Raw genomic sequence first — 19,496 nt, 5'->3', positions numbered from 1 at the left:
ATCAAGTCCCATCCCCCCTGCACAAGGCAATTAGGCTTGGAAAAAAAGCCTCCCCCATTGGAGCTTGAAAAAGGCCTCTCCCATTTGAGCTTGTATCACTTCTCCTCAATCTTAATAACACATATTAATTTGGAAGGTGGGGATTGGCTGTATACTTTTGAGCGCCCAAGGATGATTCTCCTGCCCTCTTGCTTGTTGATGCTACTGTGGTGTACTTAATTACTTGCTGAATTCAGCTTGTTTACCCTTTGGCTTAAATGAGTCAGAGTTAGATGGTAGTTGCCTCCTCCCTGCAGGTATTTGAGTTCCCCTTGCTCCAGTTCTAGGACTGAATAGCAGGGTGGTGGCAGCAATAAAAAAGGGGGAAATGTACCAGACTGGCCCACCCTGCAGGGCAGTTGGGAGTTTCCCCACAGGGGAAGCCAAGACTTTTATTAGGTGGATAGTTCCCTCCTCCCTTGCTATGGAGAGTAGCCAGTTCTGATTAATGTTTACAGCTTCTCATGAATACATCCAGAGGGTTTCTTCTTGTAAAAATTAAGAACTATACCCACAAGCTAGGCTTACGATGTTGAAAGATCAATGGTTTTTATGTGCTCTGGATTGTGGTTATCAGTTTTAATGGCTGCATTCTAACAAACACGTAGGGAAACTTTAATGAATATACCAATCTATAAACCTTTGTCGATGTGTTTATGCAAGACAACTTTTTGGTTCCTTTATATATTTTGTAAATGCATATTTACTGTTATTTGTATGCACAGAATCTAATAACAATGAAAATAAAAAATGGAAAAAGAAAAAGAAATCAAACATCTTTTAGTGATCATTCACCATCTTGGATTTTATTTGATTTCAAAGTAATAGGGTTTATTTATTTAGATTTATAATATTGCAGTATATGCGTAAAGCAAGTGCCTTTCAGTGAGGTTAGTAGACACGAACCTTTTGAAAATGTGTGAAAAGGGTAAAAAACGTATACAATTAGGTTAGCAAACAATAGTGTTAAATATGCACACACAGTGTTAACATTTATAATCATAAGGGCAGCAACTTTCCAATAACTTGCAAACATTTCTTAAGACAGCTTCCCACCAATGAGAAATCCACCATTTATACTGAGGCCAAAGCTACATTTAAAAAAATATCTATCAGGAAAACTCTTCATTGCAATAACATTTTTTTTAAAAAAAAGACAAAGTGGTTGGTTATTTAGATGGGAAGCTCAGCATCAGCCCCTTTAATCACAGTTATGTTTGCACAGTTTAGAACTATGCCATCAGTTTTGTGTGCAAATACATACAGTATATGCAGGATTTTGCTAAAACCCTATGAAGGTTCTTTCTTCAAGGGTTCAATCCTATGCATGTTTAGACAGGAAAAAGTCTTACAATTTGGGGCATGGTGGGAGTTGTAATGCTTTTTTACTGTCTAAACTTGCATAGGATTGTGCCCTAAGTCAGTTATGTATTGTTAGATGATTTTTTAACAAAAACACCTTTCCCATAATCTTTCAAATAATAGACAATAAATCCTGGAGTTGGCTGAGACCCCAGCAAATAGAGGCAGGTGAGATCATGATTCATGATCTTTGATTAAACCTATGTCGTTATTGAGTAATCTGCAAGGAGGCTCCAAACAGTTTTGTTTGTAACAGGGTCCATTGTCAAAAAAGAGATCTCACAAGCTCTCCTCTTCGCGTAAAAACTGGAACACAGATGAGAAGTCTTTCTGGGCATAGCCCTTGGCACACATGACCCTGTAAACCTGATGGGCTAGAGAGCCAAGAGGGACTGGCGTCTTTGTGTTTGTAGCAGAAATCTGGGCCAAGCCAAGATCCTGAAAATGAAAACAAATATTTAAGGAGAGGGGTGGGGGAAAAGAAAGAGGAAATGCAAGCATCTAAGCCCTAACTGCTTTTATTGTGCAATGGAAAATATACCCCCAAACACAAATGTTAGCTTATCGGAACAATCACAGTGCTGTTAGAGACCACACCGTCTTCAGGGAAGGGCAAGTAGCTCAGCGATGACAGAGCACATGGTTCACATGCAAACAGTTCCAGGTTCAGTCTCCAGTATCTTCGATAGGGCTGGGAAAAATCCATGCCTAAAACTCTGAGAAGCAACTGCCAGAGTCCATTGACTATACCGAGCCAGATGAACAATGGTCTGGTTCTGCATAAGGTGGCCTCCTATGTTTCTACCTAACAAAACCACAAGATGGGACAACAAGGTACAACCAGGACATGGTCTAATGTTATCAAAGTATTCCTACCGATGCTTAGATGTTTTAAAAATGGGCATCCCTGTTTCAGCCCTTAGTTGGCTTACAAATATAAAACTTTCCTTTAGGGGATTAGTTAAATTGGAAGTTATTAGCTTTAATGATTCTCGTCTATTGTATTTTAGGAAAACGTGGTACAATAATTAACTTCAGCTACACCAGAACCATGAATGGGGGCTACAGAGGCCGAGCCCCTACAGGAATATTCCAGGACTCTTTCTGCTTAAAAGAATAAAGTAAGTCTGGAGACATCAGGAAAGAGTAAAAAGAGTATTATACCTAATTGCTCACTAAATGTGAAGGCCCAGGGCTGGCCATTTATATAACACCAAAAAAGAAGAAATGCATCACCAAAATAAAGCACATGGATTTGTGTAAAATGTGTATGTGCTAATTCTCATGTATAGAGGAAAAATTAGAAATAATTATTATAATTTAAATGGGAATGCATCTCCCCATTGTGGGAATGACTGTGACCAGATGACCTATATGCTTTTTCAGTCTGTGGTCCAGGTGCTAAATGTTGACAGCCAACTTTAAGGCCCTTCCCAGCTCTCCCTTCTTATGGTTCTCTCTCTTTAAACCAGAATTGGACTGGACAGCGCTTCAAACAGGGGAAACTATCAAACAGAGAACCGCCCCCTGTAAATCAGGACACATGTCCACCCAAACTGTGAGCCTGGTTGAATATTGTAGGCCTTGCTTCTGAGAAAACATGCACAGGATTGTGCTGCAAAAAGTACATTCCAGGAATGCCACTACAGAGGTATTTTTATTCCAATTTTCATTAAGAAAAAGTTGGCTCTAAATTTTTTTTGTATTGTATAATATACATATTGTGTTGTATTTTAATGGTTTTGTGTGTGTGCATTTTAAATGTGCTATTACCTACCTGAGACCTTCAGGCTGGAGATAGAAATATGCATACGATTGTTAGTACAACTAATTTACATTGTGCTTTTCAGTGTGATATAGAAAATTCTGTATGCAAAGATCTGATATGCTGTTAAAGGGCATTTAAGCAATGCCAGATATTCAGGAGGAGGTGATAAAAAGAAATACTGATTTATTCTGTCCATCAAGAATGAGCCACTTTTCTGTACAAGTACATTTCTGTTTTTGAATATGTGGATATACATACCTTGGCCATCAGGGTTGTTCCAAAGCCACCTTGATAATTGTTAGCAGAAGGTACACCTTCCATGACTCCTGGCACAGGGTTGTAAGTATCGCTTGACCAACAACGGCCTGAGCTCATATTTAGGATTTTGGCCAGCAGCTTTGGGTCAAGCCCTAACCTGTCAAAGGTCAGAAGAAGAGAAGTGTTCGTGTCAAAATGCACACGTCATGGGTGACTTATTTTTATATGTTGGGACCATGTTGTCATTTTTCTACCTTTATTGTAAGACTTGAAAAATGATCCAGAGCACTGATATTAAGAGAGGGAGACCCTTTCTTAAATTAAAGGTCATCAATCCTCCATACACTTCTAGCATGCAAATTGTTCGGTGAAAGCAGAAACACAAAATAAAGACCTTTCAGAAATCAGTGGCTCCCTTTAGCTCTTTGATAGAAAAAGAATTATCTTATCATCTTAAACAATATTTTATCATCTTAAAATTCAAATAGTATTCTTGGAAACTGGCTGACCCATTCCAAAACAGAATTATGAACTACCTAATTAGAAGAATAGATGCTATACAGCATTAGTAATAAGACTAAAGACCTTCTCCTTAAAAGACATTTTTTTTCTATTACAAACTATCTTTTTTATTAAATCTTTACTATACTATCTTGTTCAAGTGGTAAGTCTACACAGCACTGTGACATATGTTCTCTATCTATTCAGAGACATGCATTATAGTTCTGGGTCAATTGCTGAGAAGGTTACTGATCCTGATAAAACAAAGCTTGTCCAAGCAGAAACATCATTTGTTCTATCGCCATCACTGAGTTGAAGGCGCAAACCATTGTGCCATTGAGGGTGGGCTTTAAATGTAGTGGAAAAGATTTTAATACCCCAGGCTTTAAAAAAAACAAAACTGGTATGTTCCTGTGGCTATTGCTATCAAGTTGCAAAGTGTAATGTTGTAGCAATTCTATTGGCTGCTATATCCAAAAACAATAGCTCTAAAAGTTAGTTCCCACAAAAATACTAGCTACACAGGAGAGGAGACAAAACAAGAGTTTTAGGCTACAATCTTATACACTTACCTGGGAGTAAATCCCTTGAACTCAGTGGGGCTTACTTCTAATAAGACATGTATAGGATTGAACTGTACAAAAAGCAAAACACCCAGGTTTACAGTAGTCTTAATACTACACAGCAGTGAGGAAAAATAAGACCAAGGGGAACAGACCTTTTAATAACAGGAGAACTACTCTGAAGAATTGTTTTTGATGCCAGCTTTTTGCAAGGATTCTAGTTTGCAAAGTCTTTCCTGGCCATTATATTGCTTGCACTAACAGTAACACTGTATCAGCTACTTATGTCTGTAGCATGTCTAACATGCCATATAAGAAATTGCAACACTCAAGTACTAAAGCAAAACATTATCTATCTATCTGAACCCATATATTAGTGGAAGTTTATTTCCGCGCGGTACAAATCTTCTGGTTCCAGTTTGATTTCCAATTATTCCTTCCCACAATTACATACCTCATTTTCATTTATTTATTTTTAAACCCTTGTTATCACAGTATTATTTTGTCAGGATTTAGACCACCCTCTGATACAGATTTATTTATTTATTTATTACATCATTATACTACCCCATAGATGAACCTCCCTGGGCAGTTCACAAAAACTAGAACTATAAAATACAATGTAAATGTTTAAAAAATTAAAGCTACGATATAAATTAAAAACAGAATAGAACACAGCAGCAGTACAGAGATTTAAAATGCACTACCAGATTTAAAACAGAAACTAAAATTATCAAGGCTGTTCAAAAAAGTTAAAATAGAGTAAGAACACAATAAAGCAAAACTTGCAAAGTTATAATACATCAGAATAAAAGCAGCAGTCAGAATCCGTAATAAGGACCTCTTCTGGATGGTAAAAAAGCTGAGAAAATAAGGTCTGGTGCCAAAAAGGGACCAAGGAATTCTCTTCGGGGAAAGAACTCATCGGAGCATAGGAAACTGCCTACGGTCAATCTAGGCCAGTATTGTTGACACTGACTGGCAGTGGCTCTCCAGAGTTTTCAGGCAGGAATTTTTCATCCCTTCCTGGAAAGGCCGGGGATCGAACCTTGGATCTCCTGCATTCGAAGTATGTGCTCTACCTTTGAGCCCTGGCCCTTCTCATGTGGTGCCACAACTGAGAAGATGCTTTCCCAGTTTCCACCCCCACTTCATCTCAGAGTAGGGTTTTTGTAGATGATCTGAGTGCATGGAAAGCTAGTGTTCCTTCAAATACTCCAGTCCCAAGCCACATTTAAAAGGTACGCTGGCACTTTGAATTGTACTTTGAAATCAACTGGAAGTCAGTGCAGGTCTTTTAAACACAGGCAAGTACGATTTCAATGTCCAACTCTAGTACTAGCTTTCAGTTGAAGGACTGGTCCTTATGAGCAGTACCTTGAACATTTTACCACTCCATCATAAGCAGATAGTTTCTGGTTTATTTTTCACTGCATTCAAATTAGTATACTTCAAGCACCTTGTTAAGGAAAAAAAATGGCATAGCCGACCATATTCTGGAATGTTAGTTAACACTTCACTGAAAATGATAAAGTACCCATTCCCACTATACATAACAAAATTCAGTATTTGGATACTTTGACATCATACCATCACTACTGTGGAATATCCTTCTACTATAGAAGGACACTGGACTTTACTGTTCACTTCAGAGAGACTAAGGACACAGTCGTATCCGGATGCCCATCAGCCTCAGAACTTGGGGGCTAACAGGCATCCTGTACAGAGCAGGAAGAGAATGGAAGCGAAGATTGCCTCCATGCTTCTTCCATTTTGCATATTTGCTAGACAGACATTTTTGGCCCATCTAACAGGGCTCTGTGTAAGGGGAGGGAAGGAGACTGGGGAGGACTGGATATAGCTCATATCCCCATTTCCCCAGTCCCCTTCCCACCCACAGAACCGCCCCTTTCCTTCCTTTCCGAGGTCTCCTCTCTGTGCTGGCTGCAAAGAAGGAGAAAGGGTGGAGAGCTTGGATTCCAGGGGGGATGTGTACACATGGGGAAAGCCCCACAGTGGCTGCGGATCTGCACCCCGTCAGTTAGCTGACGCAGGCACAGGTTCACAGCCATTATGGGGCTTCCCCATGATGCTGCATTCTTAAAAAGTCAGGTATTTATCCTGACTTTTTCCAAAGGAAGCAACATCAACACAGCTCTGCAGCCAGTCCAGGGCCAACTGGGGGGGGGGGGGCGCAGAGATTGGTCACTTTCCACCAGGAAGAGGGGGGGCAGCTCCTGGACCCAGATAGAAACGCTGAGCTCCCTCTTCGGGATTACCTGATGCCCCCTTGGGAGAAGGAAAGCGCAGGGTTGAGGAGGGAGGCAGCGCCAACCCAGCATTGTGAAGACAGCTCCCTGGTTCCAAGGTTGGAGTACTGTCTCTGACCTTGGATCCAGGAATCTGACTATTCTATCCACCCCCCTCAATGCTGCCTAGGGGCTATAGGATTGCTCCCTTATTCTACAGAGCAAACCTGGGGAGGAATCAGTTCCCCAAATGAGAACAGTGCCCTATGAGGGTTCTCATGTCTTCAATGTAATGTAGACTTTAAAATCATAAATGTTCAAGACATCTTTAGTGTGTATTTCCAGCACTAGAGTTTAGAAGTTAAAAAAAACACCCAATTTTCGAAATTATGTGCTCTTTACATACTATGCTGTTTCCTTCAAGAGACTCAAGACTCAAGACCCTATTCTCCCCTGATCCTTCTCTTTTTATCCCTTGCAGCAAGTATATCATTAAAAGGAGCAAGTTAGAGGTGTTTTGCATTTCATCTTTCTGAGGATTCATCCACTGGTGCGTAGATAACTGACAGCTAAAATTAGACACGTATTAAAATCAGTTACTGAAGAAGTCCTCTGTCTTCCACTGTGCCCAAAGCTTGTAATGGCCTGAAAAGCGGATAGAATATACAGTAATTGTCATTCAGTAAGAGTCTATCCTAGAAAGTCATGCTTCAGTGGAGAAGACTGAGTTTCCATTTGAAATCAACAAATTAATCCAAGACAGGTATCTGAAAGGGCAAGTTTAATAGGAAGCAGCTACTGGGCTCTCAACCATGATAAAATGTTATTGCTGTTTCCCTGTAAATTGGCTCGGAACATATGATACTTTCTGCATAAGAGCTCTATTGCTGTTCAAGAGATATACTGCTCAAGCTATCAAAACGATGACAGACTGTCAGTCGCCATAATAACTTGCCACTGGACATGGCAAAAGGATGTGTGCATGCGCGGATGCATTTACAATTGCCAAGGTGTTCCACGTTTTGGGAGGGGGGGAAACGTGGAAATCAAAAGCACCACATTGTTTCTGGTGCATCCCATCCAATAATTGCAGCACATAAATCAACAGTCAAATCCTTTAAACTCTTCATAAGCTCTTCAGAACCGCTGAAGTACAGAAACAAACCTATACTTTTTTTTTAAAGGAAGTTTAAAACTTTTAACTAGTTAAACTTGGAGACTGTGTCATTACTGACATAAAATGTAGTTAACCCCATCAGGTAATTTGGGAATATTTTCTTACCATTATTCACTACACTGTTCTTTTGCACTCTGCCTAGGCACTAGAGCTAGTTCACATAACAGCCCATTCCTAACTTTGGGATCATCTACACCAAGCAGGATATTCCACTATGAAAGCAGTATATAGAAGGCAAGAGCCACACATGTGTACTGCTTTATAGCAGTACTGAAGTACACTGTAGGATCTACACTACTGCTTTATAGTGTTACTGAAGTGCACTGACAACTGTTGGGGCCCATGACACATTTACACCAAGCAGGATATAACACTATGAAAGTGGTATATGGCATGTGTCAATGGGCCACAACAGTTGTCAATGCACTTCAATACTGCTATAAAGCAGTAGTGTGGCTCCTGCCTTTTATATACCGCTTTCATACTGCTTTCATAGTGGAATATCCTGCTTGGTGTAGATGAGCCCTTAGTTTTGGTGATCTCATCCCAGGCAGGAACAGAGACGGGAAACCTCTTTGCATTCAAATGTCTTGGCTATTATTGCCTGAGCAAGAACACGGAGTCCATGCAGGATCTCCTTCTGGTACTTTATTGGGAAGGAATTCTTCAGTAGAACAGAGGCAGAGTCCAAATTACAGTACAGAGCAGCCTTTCCCAACCTGGTTGCCTCCAGATTTCTTGGGCTACAACATCCAGCAACTTAGCATAAGGCTGGAGGATCTATGGTGCATCCACACTTAGAATACTGCATACAGTTCTGGTCACCACACCTACAAAAAAAAGATGCAGTAGCGCTGCAAAAAGTGCAGAAAGGGGCAAATAAAATGACTAAGGAGGTGGAGCATCTCCCCTATGAGGGGAGATTCAGGACAGATAAAAGGAAGTACTTCTTCACACAGCACAAAGTTAAACTATGGAATTTGCTAGTACAAGATGCAGTGGTGACCCCCAATTGGATGGCTTTAAAAGGGGATTGGATAAATTCCTGAAGGAGAAGGCTATCAATAGCTACTACTCCTGATGGCTATGTGCTACCTCCAGTAGCAGAAGCAGTAAGACTATATACGCCAGTTGCTGGGCAACATGGGTGGAAGTGTGCTGTTGTGTCCATGTTCTTCTGGTGGGTCCCTGTTCGACAGCTGGTTGGCTGCTGTGTGAACAGAGTGCTGGACTAGATGGAACCTTAGTCTGATCTAGATCCTGTCATTTCTTCCTGTATAATATTGCCAGGTTTCGACCATTTTTGTCTGTCTCTTCTGCCAAGACTCTCGTTCACGCACTGGTTATCTCTCGGTTGGACTACTGCAACCTTCTTCTCTCTGGCCTTCCTTCTTCTCACATCAGTCCGCTGGTCTCTGTCCACCACTCTGCCGCTAAGATCATCTTCTTGGCCCGCCGCTCTGACCATGTCACTCCACTTCTGAAATCTCTTCATTGGCTCCCAATTCACTCCAGAATCCAATATAAACTTCTCCTGTTGACCTTCAAAGCTTTTCATGGTCTAGCTCCTGCCTATCTCTCCTCTCTCATCTCACACTATTCCCCCGCTCGTGCTCTCCGCTCCTCTGGTGCCATGCTTCTCGCCTGCCCAAGGGCCTCTACTTCCCTTGCTCGGCTTCGTCCTTTTTCTTCTGCTGCCCCTTACGCCTGGAACGCTCTTCCAGAACACTTGAGAACTACCAACTCAATCACAGCTTTTAAAACTCAGCTAAAAACTTTTCTTTTCCCTATAGCTTTTAAATATTGAGTTTGTTCTGACTCTATACTGTTAGCTTCACCCTACCCGGTACCTGTTTACACTTCCCTGTGCCTGTTTGCATTCTCTTTCCCTCCTTATTGTTTACTGCAACTTTATTAGATTGTAAGCCTATGCGGCAGGGTCTTGCTATTTACTGTGTATAATCTGTACAGCATCATGTACATTGATGGTGCTATATAAATAAATAAATAATAATAATAATAATAATAATAATAATAATAATTGTTACAACACATCTGGAGGGCACCAGGTGGGGAAAGGCTGCTAAACAGGTAGAAAATAGCTTTTGATGGGGATTTTTTCATACTCTCTCCATTCACTTCATCTCCTTTGGTGATATATTGAAAGGAACCAAGAAGATGGAGGATATTGGCTAGGCACCTTCGGCATCATCCCAAGGTACGTGTTAAAGCCTTAACTGCAATTCTTATGGTAAAAACTCCTTACTGTCAGTAAGGAGCTCAGCCTCGTTGCTGCTTTAAGTATATCCCTTAGCCCAGTCTCCCCACCCTGGTGCGTTCCAGATGTGTTGGACTACAACTCACATCATTCCCAGCCAGCACACCCAGTTGATGTGCTGGCTGCAGATGATGGGAGTTGTAGTCCAACACATCCAGAGGATACCAAGTTTGCGGAGGCTACCTTAGCAACCTTAACTCTGGAGAAGTTTCACTCTGTCTCTGAGAATGTGTGAGGGGAAAGCTTACAGCGGCATGACAGATGAAGCGAGCAGTCGCGTACACAAGACATCCCCTTTTTGTAAGGGGTCATGCCTTACCTACAACACCCAAAGAGATGTAAGTAGTCTGGATATATGCAAATGCCTTAATCTTTGACTAGATCCTTCTGTGTAAAAGCCATTTGGAGGCACCCTTTTGAACTCGCCCATCAAGAGCTTTGGCAGGGGTAAATTATTATTATTATTATTATTTATTTATATAGCACCATCAATGTACATGGTGCTGTACAGATTACACAGTAAATAGCAAGTGCCGTGTCACCAACACTGCTACTACTGGAAAACATTTAAGTGCTCATTACCATCCCACTGAATGCACTCTTAACTCCATTTGCACCCTGCACTTTTGCACAAGTGAATTCTATAAATAGCTACACTCATTTAACCATATAAGAGAGGAAAAAAATCCTTCGGTGCTTTATTTATTTTTTGCCCCAAGAGGGACTCCTGAGAGTTGAAACTTGGGCCTGTTGTCATACAGGGAACAAGAACCATGGTCTTCTAATGATATGATTAAATGTGGAAGGGCATTCAGCTCATGCTGGCAGCAGTGAAAATATACCATTTTTGGAATAGTGTCATAACAAAGTTGCCGGGTGGGGTGGGGGAGGAAGCAGAGGAAATCCTACATGTTTGACATCTAGCAACTTGTGATTTTAACCTTCCCAGAATTTCCTTTATCAAATAAAACTGGGAGCTACAACCGATTTCATCAGGATTCTTAAACATTCCTTGAGTTTTAAGATCATGTAAGGCCTTTTTATTAGGGATAAGCTACATTTTGTAGCTTCCCTTTTTACTCAAAAGAAGCAGCAGCCAATGATAATATAATCTTCCAGGTTGTTTTGCGTACAGCGGCTGCTGAGCCACAGATCTATGAAGGCATCCGACAAGCCATGCAGAGCTCAGAGGGAAGCACCCAGCTCTTTCAGTGAAGTTGTGAAGTTTCTCTGGGCCTACATTGCTCACTTTGAGATTTCAAGTGCTGAAGGATAATGAACACTTCTGAAGGGATATTAGGAGGAAAACGGTAACAAAGAAGTGATGCTTGTACCGTGCAAGTGTTTTTGATTCAGCCCAACTTGCTCTAGCTCCAGCATCCTACTCTTAATTGGGGGAGCTATTTGCTGCATCAGCCATGTGCAGAAATGGGGGTAGTCTGGCATCCTGCTGGACTGCAGTTCATGAATTTGCAAAGCTTTCTTGGAATATATTGCACTGAGTAAACCTTGTGGTTCTATGAACTTTATAGCTTGCTGGTATTTACAGACATTAAGTAAATGGCATAGAATGCAATATTTTCTTCTAATAGATGTGGAACTGTTGGCTATTCTAGAAATTACTGTGTTACTGTTACCTGCTTGCATATTTATTAACAATAGCCAGGATCCAAAACACAAGTGGGATTGCATTCTAGTCTAAGGAGTTTTCATTTTTCCTCCTTTTAAAAGTAATATTATTTAATCATAAATAATAAAATCTCATGCCAGATTTTATACATATTTCCATTCTACATTCATTCGTATTATTAAAATCAATTGATAATTACTTGTATTGCCTTATGACTTTACACAGCCTTTCTTCCTTACAATGTTTCCAATAAATCATACGGCTACACTTTTGTTCTGCACTTTATTATTCCAAAACATAACAAAAATAGCCCATTTTAATAAAACCATTGTCCATTCTCTTACATTTTGCTTCAATTTATACTGACTGCTACTCTAATGGCTATTAAAAAATGAATGATAATTTCCTGATCTTCTTGAAGCACTTCATTCTTCACCTACCCAAAAGAACAATGAATTCTACCAGGTTATATCTAATCATTTCATTGATATTTTCTATTATCCTTTCACAAAAGATCTTAATATCTGGATAATACCAAAAACTACGTGGCATATCTGCTTTCACACATCTGTACATCCAACATACTTGGATATACACAACTCAATCTTTTAGGTGTAAACTCTCCCTTAGATTTCAACATAGGATTTCTGAGAATACATTCTCCGAGTTCCATTGCCAGCTTTGACTTCCAACCACCAGCAGCTTCCTCCTGTCCAAATATTTATAATTTATTTATTTAAAATATTTCTAGGCTGCTTTTCAGGGCAGGAGCCCTCTTAAGGTGGCATCTAACAATACAATTTATATAATAAAAAGGATAATACAATTCATATAATAAAAATCAGTTGCAGTAGTAATAATAGCAAACATTCTAAAAAACAACAAACACTAGCATTAGGCAAAACCTATAACACATTTGCAGCTAGAACATTACCAGGGTAAATTCCAGAGTTGTTTTCAGGGCCTTCCTAAAAGCCTGAAGTGATGGTTCCTGGTGGATCCTTGATGGCAACTCATTCCAGAGGAGTGGGGACACTGCAGAAAAGTCCCTTTCTTGCGTAGTCACCCACCTAACTGCTCTCAAAGGTGAACAAGTGAGAAGGGGGCCCTTTTGCTGATCTTAAAGTGCAGGAAGGAGGACATTGTTAAAGGCAGTCCTTCAAATAATGTGTTCCCAAGCCATTAAAGGCTTTAAAGGTCAAAAGTAGCACTCTAAAGGGGGTGCAGGAACACACCAGTAACAATATACAGCTCACGCAGTATAGGCATTATATGATCTGATCCCACCAACACTTAAGTTGGCCACATTCTGCAACAGCTGAACTTCCAGATCATTTTCAAAGGCATATAGCACATTATAGTATTCCAGCCTGGATCACTAGTGCATGGATAAATGAGGCAAGGTCCATCTTCTCCAGATAGGGTCGCAGTTGGCGTACCACCTCAAACTGATAAAACATACTCCTGGACACCACAGCCATCCGGGCTTCCTCAGTTAGTCTTGGGTTAATCCCAGTTAATTCTGGAGGACTCCCAGACTACACAATTGGTCCTTTAAGGGAAGTGCAAGCTCATCTAAGATCAGGTGTAAACCTCCATCCAGAGTAGTTGGTTTCCCAACCCACAGTAGCTCAGTCTCTTGGATTAAGTCTCTTTTTGTTCACCCTCATCTACCCTCAAATAACACCCTATGAAGGGGGGAATCCACTTCATGCATGCTGTTCCTTAAGGTGTGTAGAGGACAGAGGGTTTGTGAATGGAATGAGTGTAAAACTTTGGTTCACAATCAAGCCTGTTTTTCCTTTCCTTCAGGGCAAAAAGTTCTCACTGCTTGGAGTCTGAGATGCAGGAAAAGACAGTTATGCTGGCAAAGTTTGGTCAAGCCATGGAATACTAGGCTAATATGAGAGGAAGCTACAAGTCTTGTTACTCCTTGTAGCTAGCAGGTTGATGAGCCGAGAGTATTCCCTGCACCCTACACTAATGTCAACCCCCTAAAACAAGGGTGCACAACCCACAGCCCACATGCAGCTCCTGGAGGCTTGTTGGGCAACCCCTATTCCCTCCCCCTCCAACTGAGATCTCTGCTTCAACACTGCTAATGATGGTTCAGAAACAGCAATGCTGGTTGTGGTCACTGGGCAGAACTGAAGACTAAAGTCTCCTCCCCACCATAGGGAACCAGAAGTAGTCGGCATGGCTGCTACTGTACCACTAATGGCATCACAAACACAGTGATGTTGATTAGGGTCATGTCAATTATTATTATTATTATTATTATTATTATTATTATTATTATTATTATTTATATAGCACCATCAATGTACATGGTGCTGTAATTGAGGTCATGAACAATTTTGAAAAGATTCAGCTTTTGTATTTTAAAAAAAATCTCTCTCAATCTCTCTCTCTCTCTCACACACACACACGTTCTGTTTATTGTCTTGTGAGACTCAAATTACACTACATTATTTTTCCTTCCCCCCCCCCCCCCAATTTCCACATGGATCAATCTAATTCAACTTTTATCTGAGTTCACAGCAGCTTGCATCCTCTGCTTGGGATAGGTAATTATAAGCCTTCCTTCCTTAATCTTTAGATTAAACTGTGATACATCTGGGAATGTATTAAGCTTTAACTAGTTTGTACTGATGAAAATTTTAGGAAGAATATAAATGCTTTATTGGTAACTTCATCATTGCTACTGGCATTGTTACTGTTATTTTAGTTAATTATTATTGTGAAAATTATTGTTATCCTTATATCTGCACACTTTCACTTTTTTCCTTAGACAATCATTACATGTACCCACTTTTCCATTTATACATTTTTCTCATATCTCGTTTCTGACTCTGCATGTTTTCATTATTTCTCATTAAATAAATGTTTTAAATTTATTTTCTGATTCTGATCTTTCTGGTTACAACTCCTAACTCATTGGAGCAAGCTCAACAGAGCTACAATTCGAACCTATTTTCACATGCATATGTATGTGTGTATTGGATCTCTTCCATAGTATATTATTTGTGTCTATGTATTTTGTGTTGCATATATTTTTGTCAATAATGCATAAGCTTTTCATCCCCTCTGACTTTTCCACTAAAAATAAGTTTGTTAGTTAAGGAAGTCAACATTGATCCTGTGCATGTGAAAACAGTATGCATGTTCCATCATCTACTTAACTGGCCAGGAATAGTCTGTTACCTCTTCGTTTTAGAATAAATAATTCTAAAAACTACTTTAAAAAGGTTCTAAAAAGAAATAGCCTCATGCTTTAATTAAAACATCCCAGTGACATAAACGGAATATCAATGTAGTAACATCATGATAATGTATTCTTCTGGGGAGAATTTACTACAGAGGAATTCATACTTGCCGATACAATTTTCTTTTTCAGTCTTGTGAAAGCTCTATAAATTGTAAATGCTATATGTATTTTATTAGAGAACAATTCTGTCACTTCAAAACACGCTTGTCAGCCCAAAAGAAATTGATAGCAGAAGCGTTCATTTTTAGTGGTTTTAAACTACTTGAGGAATGTGTAAGGGCTCGTTTGCAGGTATTCACGTGCAAGGTGCAGTGCTACTCTCTTTTCTAGCAAAGAACACTACAGCAAATTTGAGACTATGGTAATTTCTCAGAGTTAGAAGAAAACTAAATTCAAAGTGCAGACTCAGTATGCATAGTTCTCTTGTGCTGTTTTTGGAATGGCAGAGCTCCTTGTCATAAAGGCCTCTGGTTATTTTCAACAACAGACAACCTGAAAGCAAAGCACTCCGAGACTGCAGTCCAGAGGTTTACAATTAATGAGAAAAAATAATCTTTCGCTACAAACACACTATTTGTCCCATCCTAAGTAGTAACGGTGAATATTGTGATGGAGTTTTAGGCAGGAGAATAAAAAAAATAATGCAAGATGATGCTAAAATTCTCCGTTTCATGTCAGTGTATCATATAGAAAGGCACATGCATTTTGAAATGGGAGAGAAGCAATGTCAATACCTCAGATGTTTTGGAATACAACTCCCATTATACCTGACCATTAGTCATGCTGGCTGAGGTTGATGGAAGTTGCAATTCAAAAGAACTAGAGTGCACCTAATTGCCTACCCCCTATCTAGAGTCACAACACTTGATCCAGACTTAAAAGAGCAAGCCTATTGTTTTTTTCTGTCTAAACATGAATAGGATTGTGCCCTTAGTTGCACTTAAGAGTAAACCCAATGAAATCAACAGGACTAAACCTAGCTACAGCTGAGTTATGTACCATTGATTTCAATGAGCTTATTCTAAGCATGACTAAGTCTGGACCGAAACCTAAATACATGCATTTTTGAATTTACCTAATCCTTTTGTGAAAGTGGGCTCTAGGTAGAAAAAAATGTGTCCACTATATTATCCAAAGCGCTATGCATGCATTTTCTCCAATGAAAGTATGTGAGCAGAGTATGAATACATACACACATATATGTACACGTTAGAGACTCCCTAATATAGTGATAGGCAACATCTGGGGTCTGGGGACCAACCCCACTCCCCGTGACTTGTTTGATTGAAAATAAGAGGAAATTAAACAGCTGGGGTGGGGTGGGGGTGCTGTGAGTTTCCCACCACTACTGTATGCATGCTTGTATTCAATCTCCCTTTCAAACGCCCTCCTTTTTGCATCCTAGCCAGAACCAACATTCAAAAATTAATAACAATCTAGGGATTTTTTTTTAATGCTGCAATAGCAACTTTCATTAAACGACAAAAAAAAAAAAAAAAAACCCTCCTAAACAGCAAGATGAATTGCCAGATACTATAATTTAGCATCCAAGCCTAGGACTGAAATATGATGCATTTTGTGCTAGATGTTAATAGGCTCTGCTAATGGTTCTGAAGGACAATAGCCAAAGTCCAGCAAATGATTATGATGTGCACAAGGGCTTTGTCCATGTTGGCTATGAACTTATGTTCAGTTGTAGATTGCGCCCTTCTGTGGCAAACAGCAGGTCTCAACTGCAAACATAGTGCTCTCAACTGCAGCTAACATCACTGTTTCATAGACTATTCAGGAGAGTTGGTATCTAGCATTTTTCATGAAAAGAGAACTTGGGTGCATTCATATAAAATGCATGAAGAGCCATAGCATTGCATGCAGAAAGTTCCAGGGTCATCTCCAGGTCGGGCTGGGAAAGCTCCCTGCCTTAAATCCTGGACAGCGGCTGCCAGGCAGAGTAGACAATACAGAAATAGATGGTCCAACTGTCTGACTTAGCATAAGGAGGCTTCCTATGTTGCTAAAAGTCAGAGTTAGACATAGACGTGGAAATGATCATACCAATTGGCAAAAAATAAATCCTAAGGAAAGCAATGAGCTTTGGTTTAAAGCAGGAGTGGATAACTTATGCCCCTCTAGACGTTTTCCCTGCAACTCTGATCATCCTTCGCTGTGGCTATGCTGATGGGAGTTGTAGGCCAAAACATCTGAAGGGCCACAAGTTGGCTACCCCCAGTTTGTTACTTAGATACCTCTGCTTGCATCCAAGCACCAATCTTGCACAGAAAAACAACCACCCTAGACTGATTCCTCACATTAACTTCCTTCCATACACCAAACTAGTAGCGAATAGCAGCAGTTTCTCTGCCCAGATCCTCTCAAATTTGCTAAGTGGGGTGTGGGAGCACGGGGAAAGGAATGAGTGATGCCATTTCTCCCATTTTGTAAACTGGGAAGGATAGAACAGTGCCTAGTCCAGATCTCCCTGTTATGGGGGGGGGGACACAGGTGTGAGAGAGTTCCCATCCGTAGGAGAGACCCCAACAGTTGCTTTTTGCCACAATTCCTCCTCCTTTAAGCAGCAATAACACTGCCTTTATTCAATCTGGGAATAGGAGCATACTCTTCTGGGAAGGAGCTCAGGACAGGCAGATAATTTGGACCGCACACAATGCTGAACTGCTAGTGATCAGATCAATCAGAACTTTAACAGAGTCCAAATTCACTGCAGCATCTCGTGGTGAGGGGGGGACCACACAGATTAACCTGCAGTATGAAGATCCAGAGATACTTGCATGCTACAGTAGCTGCAAACACCAATTAGGGTTGCATACCATTAAAGCACCAGATCTTTCAGTGCTCTGTGCCTGCTGAATATATATTTTTATAACAGAAAATGTGAATTTCTACTCGAACAAAATACAATGAAGTCATAGGTGATTGATTTTTCATTAAGCAAACCATGACTTAAAACTGACTATGATACAGCTTCACAATCCTCAATTACAATAGTAGCATACCACCTTATGGGTTTTATTATGGCTTGTTAAAGATACGCTTCCCTATCTTACAGATGCTCAATTTTAAAATGTAAATGGTACAGGATATTGATAAACCAATTAGCACTGATGCAAAGCAAATTCCTCTTTTATCTCAATTACAACATGACAACTTAATAGGTCAAGATAGTCTAACATCTGAGACAAGGGCAATTCAATAAAACAACTGCATCTTGATATGGTAATTAAGAGGAAATGTGAATCCATTATCCTGCCTTTTGGGTGCATATGTGTGCATGTGTTAACATATACATTTACATGTATATACAGGTGTACACACACTTATGTGCATTATCTTTTTTTAAATAAAAATAAAAACAAAGAGTTATATTTTAGGATCAACAAGCCCCAAAAATACTTAATGTGGGAGTAGTTCTGAGTGAGCAATAAAAAGGATACATTTAAAATAGAACACTAAAAATAATTACAAGCCATGCTGTGGAAACTAACAGACACAGACCTGATTTGCATATAAAGCCAATTCATGGATTAAGCAACAAACCATGGATTTAAGTTCTGGGTTGTTTAACCCTCAGCAACACAGACTTCTAGGTTCAGATGTCATGACTAACAACCCAGGAACAGGGCATTCCTGGGTTGTTGAGCAAAGTAGAAGCAGTGAGCATACAGGAGAAAGCCCACTCACTTGTGCTTAGATCCGTTGTTTAAACCAGTGGTCTTCGACTGGTGGGTGACGATCTAAAAGTGGGTTGCAAGATCAGTCCAGATGGATTGCGGCAAAACTGATTTGCACATAAAGCCAATTCATGTGTTAAACAACAAACCATGTTGGGCATGGAGAAATGTTGGGTATGGGTCCCATGTTGCTGGTTGGGAGTCTGAGGTGGTTCTCGAGTCTGGACCAGTTGAAGACAACTGGTTTAAACAACCCATGGGCTGTTTATGCAAACTGGGCCACACAGTAAATGGGATCCAAATGGACAAGATTTTACAAAGTGAAGTTAAATGCCTGCTGCCTATATGAAAGCTCATTCATACAGAAAACATGTACAACACAAAATCATAAATATTTTGCCAAGCTTGGCTAAGCAGGTTCTTAACGATAACTATCTCTGTCCCAGTAAACTAATACAACACCCACAGGCATTAAAGACCACACATAATGACTCACAATTACGTTTTTGAGAGGAAGAAGTAGGACAATATTTTTCTTGTAACTCTAATCTGGCAAGTTTGTGGCTAAAGATTGTGTACAACATGCTAGCTCTGTAGTTTGGTCAAACGTGATGCTTGAGAAGGATAATATTTTCAGCCACGAGGCACAAAAATAGGTTTGTCAAGTGCATGGTGGATCACAGTACATAGCTGGCATTCCACATAAGCTCCCTT

At 40.1% G+C, this 19,496-nt stretch overlaps 1 protein-coding gene across 1 annotated transcript in view; it reads right to left on the bottom strand.

Moving 5' to 3' along the window:
• Window positions 1-829: 829 nt before the first annotated feature.
• The window catches only part of HIBADH (3-hydroxyisobutyrate dehydrogenase), an 86,171-nt gene continuing 67,504 nt past the window's right edge, over window positions 830-19,496 (bottom strand). The window contains exons 7-8 of the mRNA XM_063128804.1: window positions 3,428-3,584; window positions 830-1,839 (exon numbers count right to left, since the gene is read on the bottom strand). Coding sequence (XP_062984874.1) covers window positions 1,681-1,839; window positions 3,428-3,584 — 316 coding nt within the window. The 3' untranslated portion in view covers window positions 830-1,680. The remainder of the gene's footprint in view (window positions 1,840-3,427; window positions 3,585-19,496) is intronic.

Source organism: Elgaria multicarinata, chromosome 1 (genome assembly GCF_023053635.1).
Source record: "Elgaria multicarinata webbii isolate HBS135686 ecotype San Diego chromosome 1, rElgMul1.1.pri, whole genome shotgun sequence".
Taxonomy (NCBI): domain Eukaryota; kingdom Metazoa; phylum Chordata; class Lepidosauria; order Squamata; family Anguidae; genus Elgaria; species Elgaria multicarinata.
This window is presented reverse-complemented; position numbering and strand designations above follow the sequence as displayed.